This window comes from Chanodichthys erythropterus, chromosome 1 (genome assembly GCF_024489055.1).
Source record: "Chanodichthys erythropterus isolate Z2021 chromosome 1, ASM2448905v1, whole genome shotgun sequence".
Lineage (NCBI taxonomy): Eukaryota > Metazoa > Chordata > Actinopteri > Cypriniformes > Xenocyprididae > Chanodichthys > Chanodichthys erythropterus.
The window spans coordinates 1,650,187-1,666,359 of record NC_090221.1 but is presented as its reverse complement, the minus strand read 5'-3'; the positions used below and the strand labels follow the sequence as shown (position 1 = coordinate 1,666,359).

The following is a 16,173-nucleotide window of genomic DNA, read 5'->3' as shown; positions in this document are numbered from 1 at the left end:
GATCACCACACCCAGCTGCAGTTCATTATCAGGACTATAAAGGACTCACACACACACTACCTCTTTGCGAGGTCTTGATTACTCTTGTGTCAATTCTGAGCGTTTGTATCCTGTCTGCCTGTCTGTTATTGATCCCTGCCTGTTTCTGGTTCATGATTCTCTGCCTTCTGCCTTTGGACTGTTTATTGTTATCTGGACTGTGAACGATATCTGCCTGCCCTGATCTACTGCCTGTACCCTGATTACGATTCTGCCTGTCCCTTGCTGTTCCTGTTTGATCCTGATTGACCCTGTCTGTACGACCACGCTTACTTTAATAAAGCTTGCAGATGGATCTTATCATGACTCCCGCTTCGTTACACACACGGATCATATCTAGAGAGCAGAATATCATTAAGGGTGTGTGAGCTTTTGACACCCTGTTAGATTCATTTTCAGGTAGACTAAAAGTCATCAGTTGGAAACGGGCGCTGATGGAGAATGATCAAGCAGATATAAAGACAGTGTAGTACTATAAGATTCTCAGGTTTATTAATGAAGAGGGGTCATATTTAAAACATGATGGGGGAGGAGAGAGCCAATCAGCAGTAGGGGGCCTGCCCATTTGGGGAGGAGAGAGAGTGAAAGAGGGTGATTTGAAGAAAAACTGTAGAAAGAGAGATGTTCTGTTTTTGTTTTGTTTTGTTTGTTCTTTCTTGTCTTTATTTGTCATGAAGCAATAGGCTTGTTTGAGATGCGCCTAGCCTCGCCTGAAGTTCAGCTGAGAGTAGGCGGCTGCAGTGAGGGGAGGAGTGAAAAAAGTGCAGGCAAGACGGCTCTGTTCTCGTAGTGGATCAGAACCCACGAGATCAAATGCGGATATCGCGGGATTCACACTCGTGTGCTGTGTTGCTGATAAACTGGATGTAATTTAATTTCTGTTGCTTTTATATGAAAATAAACATAACGAACAATACACTCAAAGTACTTGTTGTTTATTTCCATTCGAAAGATGTGTATATCAATAATTTTTACTTTAATTATAGACATGTTTTAATATATATATATATATATATATATATATTTTTTTTTTTTTTTTTTATAAATGACAACGTTCACATAACCCATAGAGAGATCACTGTGTCAGAGATTTGCTCATATCAAACAAGCCTATTATTTTGCTTCAATTCAGCTATGATAACGAGACATCCACTCCTGCATTGCATGTTCATGCATTTGGGGGCAAAGCAATGAGGGGGTGTGTTTGTTTGGGTTGATTTTTAAATATCAACAGTTTTTCTCAGAAACTGCTTACTGCACCTTTTAGGACTGGTCTGAGCTCTTCTGGTTCTGGTGTGACACGCTCACGTGAGAGGCTTGAGTTTTACCGTTCATCACATTGACTGTCTTTTACTCTTTTTTATAGTCATTATATTTATATTACCACAAGAACATTATAGATAGTCTTTAGAACTGCGTTACAAATAATGCAAAATTGAAGGCACTTTTTGGTCTTTAAAAAGAAAGCCTGTAATTCTATTTTAAAAGTTCAGATTATGATACCCTGTGCTATTCTTTCACTCAGTTTAGGATTAGTACAAAATACACAAGCTCTTTCAGGAATCAGGATGTTTTTGCTGTAAAGTAAATGATGCAATTATAATTTATTATTTTTGGGCGTGCTCAAACCACGACAGCCGCGATAATGCTCATCATTAGCATCAGCACCACTTGCCGATTGAGACGGCTGTTAGTCTGAGGTATCTGGCACAGGTGACCGCACAGAAAAGAAAGTGCTGCTTTATACCTGTCCAAGCTTTTTTAAGGCAATAACAGATCCTTTCCTTCATAGACCATTCTGTAGGTTTTTCTGAAACAAAGAAGATCAGATAACACAATTATTAGGAACATTTCTGACCTCAAATTAAATGATCTCCACAAGCCAGGCCTCCATCATACCTGAAGCCTCTGCTGGCTCAAAAACCACGTCACCTGGCAGCATCATATCTGGGATGCTTTCCGAACCGGATAACGCCACATCGCTCAGCTCCTCAAGGTCTAGTGTTTGTGTAGAGTCATCACACTGAGCTTCTGTAGAGTCTGTCGAGTCTGTTAGAGGCACCAAAGACTCCACCGCGTCCACACCGCTGCAGAGCAACGGCAGCTTCAGAGCCTCACGAACTCTCCGGAAGAATGATCGAGTCTTCTTCCAACGTATGCATTTGTCAATCCTCTCTACATTGTCCTCGCCAATGGATGTGATGTCGATTGTAGTGATATTGGCTCTGGTCTCGTGTAGAATAGTCTTGACAGGCACTTCACCCGGCAACACAAAGTCCAAACATCTGTTATGAAAGCTAAGGCTCTCAGTTCGCTGCTCAGAAATGCATGTGACGTCCGAGCGAGGTGTAGTGTCTTCAGTCTGTGTTTCTGTGGATAAAATAATAAAAGCAAAAATGTGTCTCCAAATATACTTGGACGGCCGTTATTATACGTGGGCGGCCCGCCCAAGTAAAGTCTATGCGTGCGTCTCAATCAGCTCCCTAGTTCAGTAGTCAGGGCACTGATCAAGGAGTCGGCCACATTTATTTACATAGTATACTGATACACGACCTAGGAAGCTAGGGAGCTGTTTGAGACGCAGGGTATGTGTGGGAAGCACTGAGACTGTATCGGCAATCAAGTTTGGGACTAAAACTTTCACCAGTAGATGGCGGACCAGAACATAGTCAAAGGATTATTTAAGAAATTAATTGAAAAATGCAACTAGAATTGCCTGTGACTGTAACAGTGTCTTTTGTAGCTGGCATTGAGTTGTTACTCTAAATCCTGTACAGTCATTAACAAAAAGCCACATTTGTGTGGAGGTGTCAGGGTTTTATTAAATTAATAAAGCAGAATAGTAACAAATAACCTGGCAAGTATCTACATTCACCAACTTGCAACTTTTTTTCTGGATCTTCAGGAGGAGATTAGAGCTTTAACTTTAATTTCTGTAACTGTTTATTTCACACTGACATAATGAGTTCTTCTACTTTATTAACCGATTCTGCGAGAGTGTGGTCAGGACCTTGATATCGCGGCTTGATATTGCGCTCACTACTGTGCAGACTCAAGACTCAAGATGTCAGCGCCATATTGGCACACTGATGGCTACACTTATTACAATGGAAGGGAGCGAAGTTGTGTCGTCCATTTTTTTTCAGTCTATGGCTCCGCAGCTGACTTCTTCCCGGCAGTCAAAGCGGCGTTACGTCACAAAGGTGCAGACTGGTAGGAAGACCACAAGTGTTTAGGGTGCCATTTAGGACAGGGCCAAAGTGTGCCATTTGGGACAGGGCCACTGTAGGAACTGTGGACGAACCAGACAAATGAATCATTCAGATGATTCTTTCAAAACATAATTCTAATTCAGAATTGAGGTTCCGGCTCCGGCCCGTCTGCAGATAAAGCCAGGCTGATTACTTTTACGACACATGCTTCCTGATAGCAGAAGCGACATACCAAAGGGTCACCCAAGAAGACAGAGAGACAATCCAGACCCTTTTCTTTCCTTACTTCACAGGAAAGCCAAAGAGAAACAGGACAATGTCTGATTGGCCAGGACTCCTCAGAGGGGTGACAAACAACTAAGTTTAAATGATCATATTGCAAGATAGTGAACGAGAGGAGTTGGGTTAGTAAACGAACTGGAGTTGGTTCTGTTCTGGTAAAAGAAGCCAAGACAAGTACCAAGAACAATGGAGTAACAAGAAGAACAGACAAGCCGCTCATTCAAGCCATCCAACCTTCACTCACTTTTCTTTTCTTTACTTAATTCTCCTTTACCGCTGAAAGTCTTGTGTCCTAAGTTTCGCCGCAAAGTTCAACCAACGACTTTTGCCGCTTCAACTCCAGCGACAAAGAGACTTCCTTCATTGTTCCACACGGACCTGATCTGGACCAATCATCGACTTGGGAAACCCCTCTCTGCACGACGAGGGAAATTCTTTAAGTCAACGCAAGCAAGTACCTCCAGACGAAAACTGAACTGGTGCATTTAAATGAATGATTCATGGTTCGTTCTGGTCTTTGAAATGCATTGATAGGAATTTGGTTAATCAGATCCCTCTCTCTCTCTCTCTCTCTCTCTCTCTCTTTCAAAACTCTCTCTCATTTCCTTCTTACTGCAACGCGTATGAATGTATGTATGTGTGTGTGTGTGTGTATGTGCGTGCCTTTGAGTTAGATTAGTTTGTGTTAGAATAAATAAAATCTCTTGTAGATTTCAAAAAGAAAGTGTCTTGTATTATGTGCTTTATGATTTAATGTCTTAAACTGTGATCAAGTTACCTGCTCTAATGTGTTTTCACGATTGTTGGATATTTATATCCGTTACAAGAGCTTAATACAGCTCGAGCAAATGAACGCTGGACGAATCAGTTGCTCGGTCGTAATCTAAACAACTCTTTTTAATTCCCTATAAATATTACATTTGAGCTAATTTTACTTCCTAGGGTGTTTTCCCTACAGCCACTGTAGCTTTAAATGCTCAAGCTCTTAAAAGTTGAGTGGATTCTGATTGGCTGCCAGTGTTTTTATCCTGTCACCACTGTGTAAATGATTTCTCTCAGTGCACATCATTACTGTTTTAAATTCATGTTCCTGGTAACCTTGAATCAGAATAACATCTCTTCTCTGATGATGAGGGCGGGGCAAGCTGTCACTCACATGAGATCCACCAATAGCAAACCACAACCATCCAATAAATTCCCTACAGACAATATCAAGCCCCGCCCTACATTTGTTCTTGTTCAAGAAGCAGTTTCACAATAGGGATTAAAAGACTATTGCGACTTCACTGCTGGAGCTCAAGGAACATGTTCTGTATGTCTCGGTTTCAAAAGTGATTTCGATCTCACCTGTTGAGGTGTTCTCTGCAGAATCCTCCTGGCTCATGTCTACACCGTCTTTACAGGTGGAACACAAAGTCATGTCCGATGTAGATTTGTCAAATCGGGACACGGTGTGTATAAACTCTCTATGGTCTGTAAACTGTGCTTCTTTTTATGTGTGAAGACACAATCGTTTTTTCTCCTTAAACTGGCGCGAGTTTTCTCTGAAGACTCGCGACTCTCACAGGTGTTTCTTGTCACGATCACCAGTGAGAGTGCCCTATCAGCCACTAGAGGGCACTCCATCCCGGACTCTCATTTCCACCCATTGCATTCACTACATTACCCATAACGCACTGCCGGACTCATTATCTCATGATCACTTCATTACACACACCTGTTTTGTATTATGTTATTAGTGTCTGTCTATTTATACTGAGTTGTTTCTGTCCTTGGTTGTGGTTTATTGTATTTTGTTACGTGCACTTTTGTTTTCTCTGGCTTTCTGTTTTGGACTGTTTTTGTGAAGTTTAACCTTTGCCTGTGCTCTGGATTACATGCTTGGAGTTTCCTGTAATAAACATCGCTGCACTTGGATCTTACCATCTTGTTCTTGTTTGCACCGTGACAGAATAAACCACCACCAAGGGATCCAGCAGCATGAGTGTTCGGATTCGTCCTCCAGCCTCCATTGGAGAGCGAATGGCTCTGTTTCGGGCAGTATTGGCTCTGCGACAGGAGGGAGCAGAGGTAGGAGGTTTTGCCCAGTTTTTCTGGACAATGGCAAGAGGACTGCGTTATAATGATGCAGCGCAAAAGGAGATATTCAATGGATGCCTGGATGACCCTCTTCCTCAGTATGAGTTGGAGGGGCTCCGGACCCTGGATTTTTGGGGTTTCGTTTTCTACCTCGAAGATCGGGGTCGGAGGACCTCACCTGATCTACCAACCAGTGAGTCCGATCCAGCCTGTGAGTTCGCTCCAGAGTCCACCGAGGAGATGGGCACAGGTACATCGTCTATCTCACGTAAAAGGAGGAAGAGGAGGAGAAAGGCTCCAGCCAGTGAGTCCGCTCCAGCCAGTGAGTCCGCTCCAGCCAGTGAGTCCGCTCCAGCCAGTGAGCTCGCTCCAGCCAGTGAGCTCGCTCCAGCCAGTGAGCTCGCTCCAGCCAGTGAGTCCGCTCCAGCCAGTGAGTCCACTCCAGAGCCCGCTCCAGCCAGTGAGTCTGCTCCAGAGCCCGCTTCAGTCAGTGAGTCCACTCCAGAGCCCGCTCCAGTCAGTGAGTCGACTCCAGAGCCCGCTCCAGTCAGTGAGTCGACTCCAGAGCCCGCTCCAGTCAGTGAGTCGACTCCAGAGCCCGCTCCAGTCAGTGAGTCGACTCCAGAGCCCGCTCCAGTCAGTGAGTCGACTCCAGAGCCCGCTCCAGTCAGTGAGTCGACTCCAGAGCCCGCTCCAGTCAGTGAGTCGACTCCAGAGCCCGCTCCAGTCAGTGAGTCGACTCCAGAGCCCGCTCCAGTCAGTGAGTCGACTCCAGAGCCCGCTCCAGTCAGTGAGTCGACTCCAGAGCCCGCTCCAGTCAGTGAGTCCACTCCAGAGCCCGCTCCAGTCAGTGAGTCCACTCCAGAGCCCGCTCCAGTCAGTGAGTCCACTCCAGAGCCCGTTCCAGTCAGTAAGTCCACTCCAGTCAGTGAGTCCACTCCAGAGCCCGCTCCAGTCAGTGAGTCCACTCCAGAGCCCGCTCCAGTCAGTGAGTCCACTCTAGTCAGTGAGTCCACTCCAGAGCCCGTTCCAGTCAGTGAGTCCACTCCAGAGCCCGCTCCAGTCAGTGGGTCCACTCCAGAGCCCGTTCCAGTCAGTGAGTCCACTCCAGAGCCCGCTCCAGTCAGTGAGTCCACTCCAGAGCCCGCTCCAGTCAGTGAGTCCACTCCAGAGCCCGCTCCAGTCAGTGAGTCCACTCCAGAGCCCGCTCCAGTCAGTGAGTCCTCTCCAGAGCCCGCTCCAGTCAGTGAGTCCACTCCAGAGCCCGTTCCAGTCAGTGAGTCCACTCCAGTCAGTGAGTCCACTCCAGAGCCCGCTCCAGTCAGTGAGTCCACTCCAGAGCCCGCTCCAGTCAGTGAGTCCACTCCAAAGCCCGCTCCAGTCAGTGAGTCCACTCCAGAGCCCGCTCCAGTCAGTGAGTCCACTCTAGTCAGTGAGTCCACTCCAGAGCCCGTTCCAGTCAGTGAGTCCACTCCAGAGCCCGCTCCAGTCAGTGGGTCCACTCCAGAGCCCGTTCCAGTCAGTGAGTCCACTCCAGAGCCCGCTCTAGTTAGTGAGTCCACTCCAGAGCCCGCTCCAGTTAGTGAGTCCACTCCAGAGCCCGTTCCAGTCAGTGAGTCCATTCCAGAGCCCGCTCCAGTCAGTGAGCCCACTCCAGAGCCCGTTCCAGTCAGTGAGTCCACTCAAGTTAGTGAGTCCACTCCAGAGCCTGCTCCAGTCAGTGAGTCCACTCCAGAGCCCGTTCCAGTCAGTGAGTCCACTCCAGTTAGTGAGTCCACTCCAGAGCCCGCTCCAGCCAGTGAGTCCGCTCCAGAGCCCGCTCCAGTTAGTGAGTCCACTCCAGAGCCCGTTCCAGTCAGTGAGTCCACTCTAGTCAGTGAGTCCACTCCAGAGTCCGCTCCAGTTAGTAGGTCCACTCCAGAGCCCGCTCCAGTTAGTGAGTCCACTCCAGAGTCCGCTCCAGTCAGTGAGTCCACTCCAGAGTCCGCTCCAGTCAGTAAGTCCACTCCAGAGCCCGCTCCAGTTAGTGACTCCACTCCAGAGCCCGTTCCAGTCAGTGAGTCCACTCTAGTCAGTGAGTCCACTCCAGAGCCCGCTCCAGTTAGTGAGTCCACTCCAGAGCCCGCTCCAGTCAGTGAGTCCACTCCAGAGTCCGCTCCAGCCAGTGAGTCCGCTCCAGCCAGTGAGTCCGCTCCAGCCAGTGAGTCCGCTCCAGCCAGTGGGTCGACTACAGAGCCCGCTCCAGCCAGTGAGTCAGCTCCAGCCAGTGAGTCCGCTCCAGTACGGCATGCTCTCCCTATCAGTCCAGTGATGGCCAAGAGGGCTGTCCTCACGTTCTATGTTGTGGCGGTTTTGCATGCCTGGAGGATGCTCTCAGAACAGCCCCAGCCTGAGCACGCTGCCGTCCCAGAGCAGCCCCAGCCTGAGCACGCTGCCGTCCCAGAGCAGCCCCAGCCTGAGCACGTTGCCGTCCCTGAGCAGCTCCAGCCTGAGCACGTTGCCGTCCCTGAGCAGCTCCAGTCCGAACACGTTGCCATCCCAGAGCAGCCCCAGCCTGAGCACGCTGCCGTCCCAGAGCAGCCCCAGCCTGAGCACGCTGCCGTCCCAGAGCAGCCCCAGCCTGAGCACGCTGCCGTCCCAGAGCAGCCCCAGCCTGAGCACGCTGCCGTCCCAGAGCAGCCCCAGCCTGAGCAGCCCGAGCCTGGTACCATCACCGAGCTGTCCGCTCCCCTTGATACGGCCACGGAGGCCGTCAACGAGCTGTCCGCTCTCTCTGATACAGCCACGGAGGCCGTCACCGAGCTGTCTGCTCTCCCTGATATGGCCATGAAGCACCCTTGGCTTACTGCCCTGCCGCCGTCCAAGTCTTCTGCCCTGCCGCCACCGCCCAGATCTTCTGTCCTGCCGCCATCATCCAAGCCTTCTGCCCTGCCGCCGCCGCCCAGGCTTTCTGCCCTGCCGCCACTGCCCAGGCCGTCTGAACCGTTAGAACCAGCCTGGTCAGTTCCTCCGGCACCACCCTGGCAATCAGCCAGGATTCCAGACCCGCTGGAACCAGCCTGGTCAGTTCCTCCAGCGCCGCCTTGGCAACCAGCCAGGACTCCAGACCCCGGGGAACCCGCCTGGTCAGTTCTTCCAGCGCCGCCCTGGCATTCAGCCAGGACCCTGACTCTTTTGAGCCCCCCGTGGTTTGTTCCTCCGGCTCCCCCCTGGCCTTCGGTTGGGGGTTCTGGTCCTGGCCCACCATCCCTCCCCCTGATCCTCCACCTGTCCACCTCCCTCCTGGGTTTTTTGTGTTTTTGTTTTTTTTGGACTGGTGGAGCGTCTGGTAGCCGCTCCTTTGAGGGGGGGTAATGTCACGATCACCAGTGAGAGTGCCCTATCAGCCACTAGAGGGCACTCCATCCCGGACTCTCATTTCCACCCATTGCATTCACTACATTACCCATAACGCACTGCCGGACTCATTATCTCATGATCACTTCATTACACACACCTGTTTTGTATTATGTTATTAGTGTCTGTCTATTTATACTGAGTTGTTTCTGTCCTTGGTTGTGGTTTATTGTATTTTGTTACGTGCACTTTTGTTTTCTCTGGCTTTCTGTTTTGGACTGTTTTTGTGGAGTTTAACCTTTGCCTGTGCTCTGGATTACATGCTTGGAGTTTCCTGTAATAAACATCGCTGCACTTGGATCTTACCATCTTGTTCTTGTTTGCACCGTGACATTTCTACTCAAATCCTCGTCGGAGATTCTGTATTCATGTTTATCCAGGATTCTGCTGGCGCTAATGAAGACGATCGCGAGTGGCATGTCGTCACTGATGCGTTCTAAAATGGAACAATATGCAAGAGCATCGAAACGCATTTTTTAAAAGTCGAACTGCTAAACATACGGAGCCCGGGAAAAACAGCAACGCTCGCGTGGGCCAAATGTGACTGATCTATAAAAAATATGAATATATTTATCTATTAAGTTAAGAGAGAGTTGTTTTTCATTTACTAGGTATAATTTACTACATACACTTAAAAAATGCTGGGTTAAAAACAACCCAAGTTGGAAATTAACATGTATTAATATGTTTAAGAATGAACATTTATTAATGAGATTAATTAATTTATTAAATTGCTTATAAATAAATGTTCACCTTTTGATTATTATTGTTGCTTCTAGTAATTATGTGTCTGATTTTTAATTTCCAATATAGTTTGGGTTCATTTTAAGCCAGACATATAGTCATTTTAAAACAATAGTTGAGTTAAATAAAACTACCTAAACATTTAACCCAACCGCTGGATTTGTCCATTTTCAACCCAACTGGGGTTGTTTTTAACCCAGTTTTTAACCCAGCTATTTATTGGCTATAGCCTATAATTAATGTTAATATATGCATTCAGCTGTTGCATAAAGTCGTTTAGTCAAAGTTCTCAATCAAAATATTTTTACATATTTTATTAACCTCGGTATAAGTTTAGGAAAAGTCGACAGATGTTTCAGATCAAATGAAGAGGCTGTGAATGAACAAGTGTCTATGTTACCAGCAGAGGGCGACAGCATTACACAAATGATGTCACGAACATTCATTTCTATAATTTCTCTCTCTCACCTCAGAACGCAGTTAATCAATCAAGATAAACTCTTAATTAAATCTTCTTTATTGACATCTATATGTTAATGAACCTTTAACATTACCATTGCATGTTTCTTCATAGTGGTTCTTGAGTTTGTTAAAATGTTCTTCACATTAAGAAAAAAGTGATTATTTTAAGAGCTGATCACTGAAAGGTTCTATGAGGAACTAAAAATAGTTCTTCAGTTGCACCACTGTGTAAACCCCTTTTTAGCACCTTTATTTTTTAACAGTATGCTGTGCAAATCCAAATAAAAATAGCTATGATGGCCATCAGAAATTTGACCTTTAATTAATTCAATCCTTGAATTAGAGATGCACCGATATATCAGCCAATAATCGGTATTGGCTGGTAAAAGCAATTTTTTTTAAATATACTATCAGCCGATAGTCCTGGATATATCCAGAGATATCAAAAAAGGGCAGGAAAATGCACTGAATTTGTGCTTTGTGTAAAGAAAATGCTAAGAAACCAGGTTAATGTTCAATATTAATAGTAATTAAATGAATTAATAACATTCGGAAAGTAAATAATTATTAATTTAATCTTCAGAATTTAGTTAATGTGTGTTAATATTAATTTGAGTAATGTGTTTGATTATAACTGATACAAATTACTCTGAAACAAGTTGATGAACAATGTAAGGCTGAACACTTTCGTCATTTTGGCTGCGTGAGATTCTCCAGCTTTGTTGTTGTTGAGCTGTTAAAGCTCCGCCCACTTCTGGAAAGGGGGCGGGAGCAGCAGCTCATTTGCATTTAAAGGGACACACACAAAATGGCGTGTTCTTGCACACAAAAAGTATTCTCGTCACTTTATAATATTAAGGTGCTATGAAGTGTGCCATTTGGGACAGGGCCTTCATATGCAGTTTTGGTCTTGTGGACTTACAATCTTGTCACCTTTCGGTGAAATTCGCTGTTTTCAATCCAAAATAGGTCATTATTGTGATTCATCTAGATCCGATGAAAGTGTGGGTGTGTTGCAGAGTCACGGTGAATGACATCAGGCTTATTCGAGACGTGTTTGACATCAAAGTCCAGCAAGAACGTTTTGGAGAGCAGACAACTTATTTCAAGGTTTAATTTTTCAATTGCACAATAAACTAAGCATCCCAGAACACCTGAATGAGTTGAAGTAGATTATACTGATTTCATATAACAAATAAATTAATAAATAAATAACATATTGTTAAAAAAATATACAGCTGCCATTTCAGAGATGTTATTCTGTTAATGTTTTGTCTATTTTTGATCAAATAAATGCAACCTTGGTGAGCTTAAACATAAAGAATTTTATTAATCCTTTTGAAGAGCAATAGGCCTACATCTTATCAAAATGAACAAGAATTTAAGAACAATACCATAGATATATCTAAGTCCGCAGACACATTTATACAGGTTTATTTCAGTTGTTACAGGCAGTGATGTAATTAATGATAACTAATAAAATACAGAGTTTAAAAACACCGCAAAGGAAGAGCACAACGAGCTGAACTCATTGTAGACGATAGTTGAAGGTGTTCTGCTGTTACACAAAGTATCTGTCATTGTTACAGATCAACGCACAAATCGTGCATACTAATGAAAAATTTAGTGATGGGACGGTTGATACCGGGGCTCCGATGCGCTTACGCAGTTTTCAAAGCACTATGGTATGTATCACACACTGTACCGATGCTTGTATCGAAATGACAATATCACATGATTGATTGCGTTTGAAACTTCAAACGTCATGCAGTATCGGAAAGTCGAGACAGCTGGTTTGAAAAAAAATGGCGCTTCAGCTGATACGTAAAGGAAAATGCATTTTATCATGTTTTATTGGGGTCTCAGAGACCCTGAACAGAACATAAGGGTTAAACAGCTCACTAAAAAATATTTTTTTAACTACTTATGTCAGTTATGATCAGATCATTGTATATTTTATATTATTGATCAATATGTGAATCCGTTGACCAGGTTACACATGACACGAGTTGTGGTCTCATTGTCACAAATTAATTTAGATGAGATTACATCTGATTAGATAGAACTGATTCAAGACAAGAGCGATTCAGTATGTCACAGACTTCCGAAGCTTTGGTCACATGCTTTTTCAAACCGTAGATCTGCTCCGCGATGATTTAGATATGGTGGAGAGAACAAGTATGGCCACAAGATGTCGCTGATGTGTTAAAAGCTTCGAGTAATAATTTTTTTGGCACATTTTGATGCAAGCCTCGGTTTCCTATCACTAGAAAAATTTACTGTTTCCTAGAAGTAAACAACTGTAGTTTAGGCAGTAAGTAAGCAGCAACGCTGAGAATATAGTTACCTTTATGGAATAATCCACTAATGTGCTGAGATACAATGTGAACTAAAATTCTCAGTTGCACATGCAATTGCGCATTGTCTGCGAAACTCATTAATATTCACGTAAGCTCCGCCTTCGGAAACCGAAAATCTCCTAACACCTGTCCGCTCCCATATTCTTCTCCACCCATTAAACAGGTTAATCTCCATCCTTGAGCTCCAGAGAGGTTCAGCAGGAGGTAAATTGGAGCAAGCACTACTTGAGTTCACGGTACTGATATAAATAGGCGGATCATTTCGTCAGTTTTAGTGAGTTCACTATCATTGTCCTTCTCTGTGTCCTAGGTGAGTAATATCATGTTCCCTTTCGTGGGAACTATCGACGCTACGTCGGATGACGTGATGGGAACCCTCTGTATTTTGTGTTCGTGAAGCACCTCTGTATCCAACCAATGAAAAGACGTGACGTCAGAGGCGGGTGACGTCACGGATCAGGAAGCTATAAAGCACACCTGAACACAAAGCACGCCAGCTTCTGTTGTCTTCAGCAAGCGCTCTCTGTATCTCGTTTGTCTTATTTATTGTTTGTCTGTCTGATATATTCACACAGTGATCTCTTCGTCCGAGGACAAGAGTTTCAAAGCACAATAAAAAAAGACATATAAAGAGAAATATTATGGCGGAAAAGCAGCAGTTCAAAAAGTGTGTTCCTCCCTGCCCACGCTTCATTGTGGAAGGGGATACACACGACATGTGTGTAAAATGCCTGGGGGTTGAGCACGCACAGGCGGCTCTCGAGGGAGCTGTCTGTGTGCACTGTGAGCGGCTCACCCTCAGAGTGCTGCGATCGCGTCGATCGCTTTTCGAGGAGGGCGCCGAGGCGAGTGTTCCCCGCGGGTCCGGTCCCGCTGTTGCCGAGGCACAGCGTAGGCTGCACTCGTGGGGTTCACAGATGGATCTAGCGGAGGGGGAAGAGACGGGCCCTGCCTTATCGCTTCCCTTACCCGCTAGACCCAGTGTCTCTCCTTTGGTGGCGGAAGCACGCGTAGCGGTTTCTTCCCCCCGAAGAGAGGCACCGATGCTCAATATATCTTCCTCCGAGGAGGTTGATGTAGAGAGTGTCGATGATGTACCGCCAGCAACATTACCAGCTTATGAGGAGCTATTAGAGGTAGTGACCAGGGCTGTTGAAAAGTTGAATATAGAATGGCCTGTGGAGAAAGCCGAGTCCAGAGTAAAGAGTAAACTGGACGAACGCTTTCTTCCCCCTCGGTCACTGCCTCAGCGCCGGGGTCTCCCGTTCTTTCCCGACCTCCATGCCGAGGTGTCGAGGTCGTGGAAGAGACCCGTACAGTATAGGCTGTACAGCCCGCAGACATCGCTGTACAGCAATATTGTTGGCCTAAAAAATCATGGCTATGGGGCGATGCCTCGGGTAGAGGAGACGCTTGCGAGCCATCTCTCGCCCGAGGCCGCGTCGTCCCTTAAGACTCCAGCGCTGCCCACCAAGCCTCTGAAAACTACATCCAGCTTGGTGGGTAAGGCTTACTCGGCAGCAGGTCAGGCGGCGGCATGCCTTCATACAATGTCTATCCTCCAGGCATATCAAGCCGACCTGCTGGGGGAAATTGATCAGAGCGGGGAAGCGTCCTTTGAGGCGATTCACGAATTGCGTAAAGCCACAGATTTAGCTCTCCGGGCCACCAAGGAGACGGCCAAATCCATCGGCCGTTCTATGGCAGCCCTGGTGGCCACGGAGAGGCACCTATGGTTGAATCTGTCTGATATCAAGGAACGTGATAAAAATACGCTCATGGACGCGCCGCTGTCTCCTGATGGCCTGTTCGGCGACGCAGTGTCAACAGTCGTCGACAGGTTTCAGGAGTCACGTAAACAAACGGCGGCGTTCTCTAAAGTCATTCCCCGCCGCGCTCATCCCCCCGAGGCTGCTGGGCGGGAGCAGCCTCGGCCGACAGCCAGCTCCTCAGCAACATCCGCGCACAGAGCGCAGCAAAAAGCCAGTGTCGCCTCCCGTACTCCCCCACGCAGTGCCTGGGGACCGGGACGGGCGGCACAGGCGAAGCCTTCTGGAGGTAGGGCGGATCTGAGGACCGTCATTATCTCCCGGAAGGCTTCAAAGAAGAAGTCCTGACACTAGCGTCACAGGATTTCTTGAGGGCAGCCCCCTCCGGGAGGATTCGGATATCGGGTCCTCCTCGGTGCCCTCAGGGGACCGTTCTGCCAACCCTGCCACCAAGTGTGAGTCAGGGCGCAGCGGTCTCCACCGATCCTCCGAGGGGGGTCGGTCAGCACGTGATTCGCCTGTCTGCCGGTGCGCCGCATCAGATGGACGAGCCAAGTGCTCAAAAAACACCAGAGACCAGTCTCGAGAGACTGGTTCCCTTAGTAGAATATTTGGAAGAGTGGAAAAATCTCCCGAATGTTTCGAAGTGGGTGCTGCTCATGATAGAACAGGGCTACAGAATTCAGTTCGGTTCACGACCGCCCAGGTTCAACGGGGTGCTTCCCACGGTGGTAACCCTAGAGCAGTCTCTGGTGATGGAGCAAGAAGTAACGACGCTTTTGCAAAAAGGGGCTATAGAAAGGGTTTCCCCTCCCAGCAAAATGTCGGGCTTTTACAGCCGCTACTTCATTGTTCCGAAGAAGGATGGAGGGTTGCGTCCGATCATAGATTTACGTGTGCTAAATCGATCCGTAAAGAAGCTGAAGTTCAAAATGCTTACACTCAGACAGATCATCCCTCAGATCAGGTCCGAGGACTGGTTTGTAGCGATAGATCTGAAAGACACATACTTCCATGTGTCCATCCATCCTTCACACAGGAAGTTCCTCAGGTTTGCTTTCGGGGGCGAAGCTTACCAATACAGGGTTCTTCCGTTCGGCCTATCCCTCTCACCCCGCACGTTCACGAAGTGCGTGGATGCAGCGCTGGCTCCGCTGAGACTCCAGGGCATCCGCGTGCTGAACTATATCGACGTTTGGTTTATATTAGCTCAAACAGAACAATTGGCAGTTCAACATCGAGATGTTGTTCTGTCGCACATGAAGAGGCTTGGGCTGAGGCTCAACGCCAAAAAGAGTGTGCTGGTCCCGAGTCAGGTTGCAAACTACTTAGGTGTAATCTGGGATTCCACCACGATGCAGGCGCAGTTGTCCCCTGCTCGTGTGAATTCCATTCTCGGGGCCGTGAAAGGGGTAAAGTTAGGCCAGTCACTCACTGTAAAACAGTTTCAGAGACTGGTGGGTCTGATGGCAGCTGCGTCCAACGTTATTACTTTTGGCCTTCTGCACATGAGACCCCTACAGTGGTGGCTCAGGACCAAGGGGTTTTCCCCAAGGGGAAATCCTTTTCGCATGATCAAAGTCACGCGGCGATGCCTTCGTGCTCTGGTCATGTGGAAGAAGCCTTGGTTCCTAACCCAGGGACCCGTGCTGGGGACTTCTGGTCGTCGTGTAATGCTTACGACAGATGCTTCCCTCACGGGCTGGGGAGCGGTCATGAGTGGCCGCTCAGCTCAGGGTCTGTGGGAGGACCATCAGCGCTCCTGGCACATAAATCAGCTGGAGATGATGGCGGTGTTCCTTGCACTAAAACACTTCCTCCCCGACCTGA

The 16,173-nt window shown here is 47.1% G+C and overlaps 2 protein-coding genes across 7 annotated transcripts in view; one reads left to right on the top strand and one right to left on the bottom strand.

Annotated features, from left to right (window-relative positions):
* LOC137019393 (ovoinhibitor-like) overlaps window positions 1–16,173 on the top strand; it is a 70,073-nt gene that overhangs the window by 38,016 nt on the left and 15,884 nt on the right. The gene's annotated exons all lie outside the window — the stretch shown is intronic.
* On the bottom strand, window positions 1,345–4,953 carry LOC137017494 (uncharacterized). Its single transcript, XM_067381830.1, has 3 exons — window positions 4,881–4,953; window positions 1,939–2,409; window positions 1,345–1,849 (listed from the first exon to the last, which is right to left on the bottom strand). Exons 1-3 carry the CDS (start codon window positions 4,951–4,953, stop codon window positions 1,701–1,703), a joined length of 693 nt encoding a protein of 230 aa, XP_067237931.1. The 3' UTR covers window positions 1,345–1,700.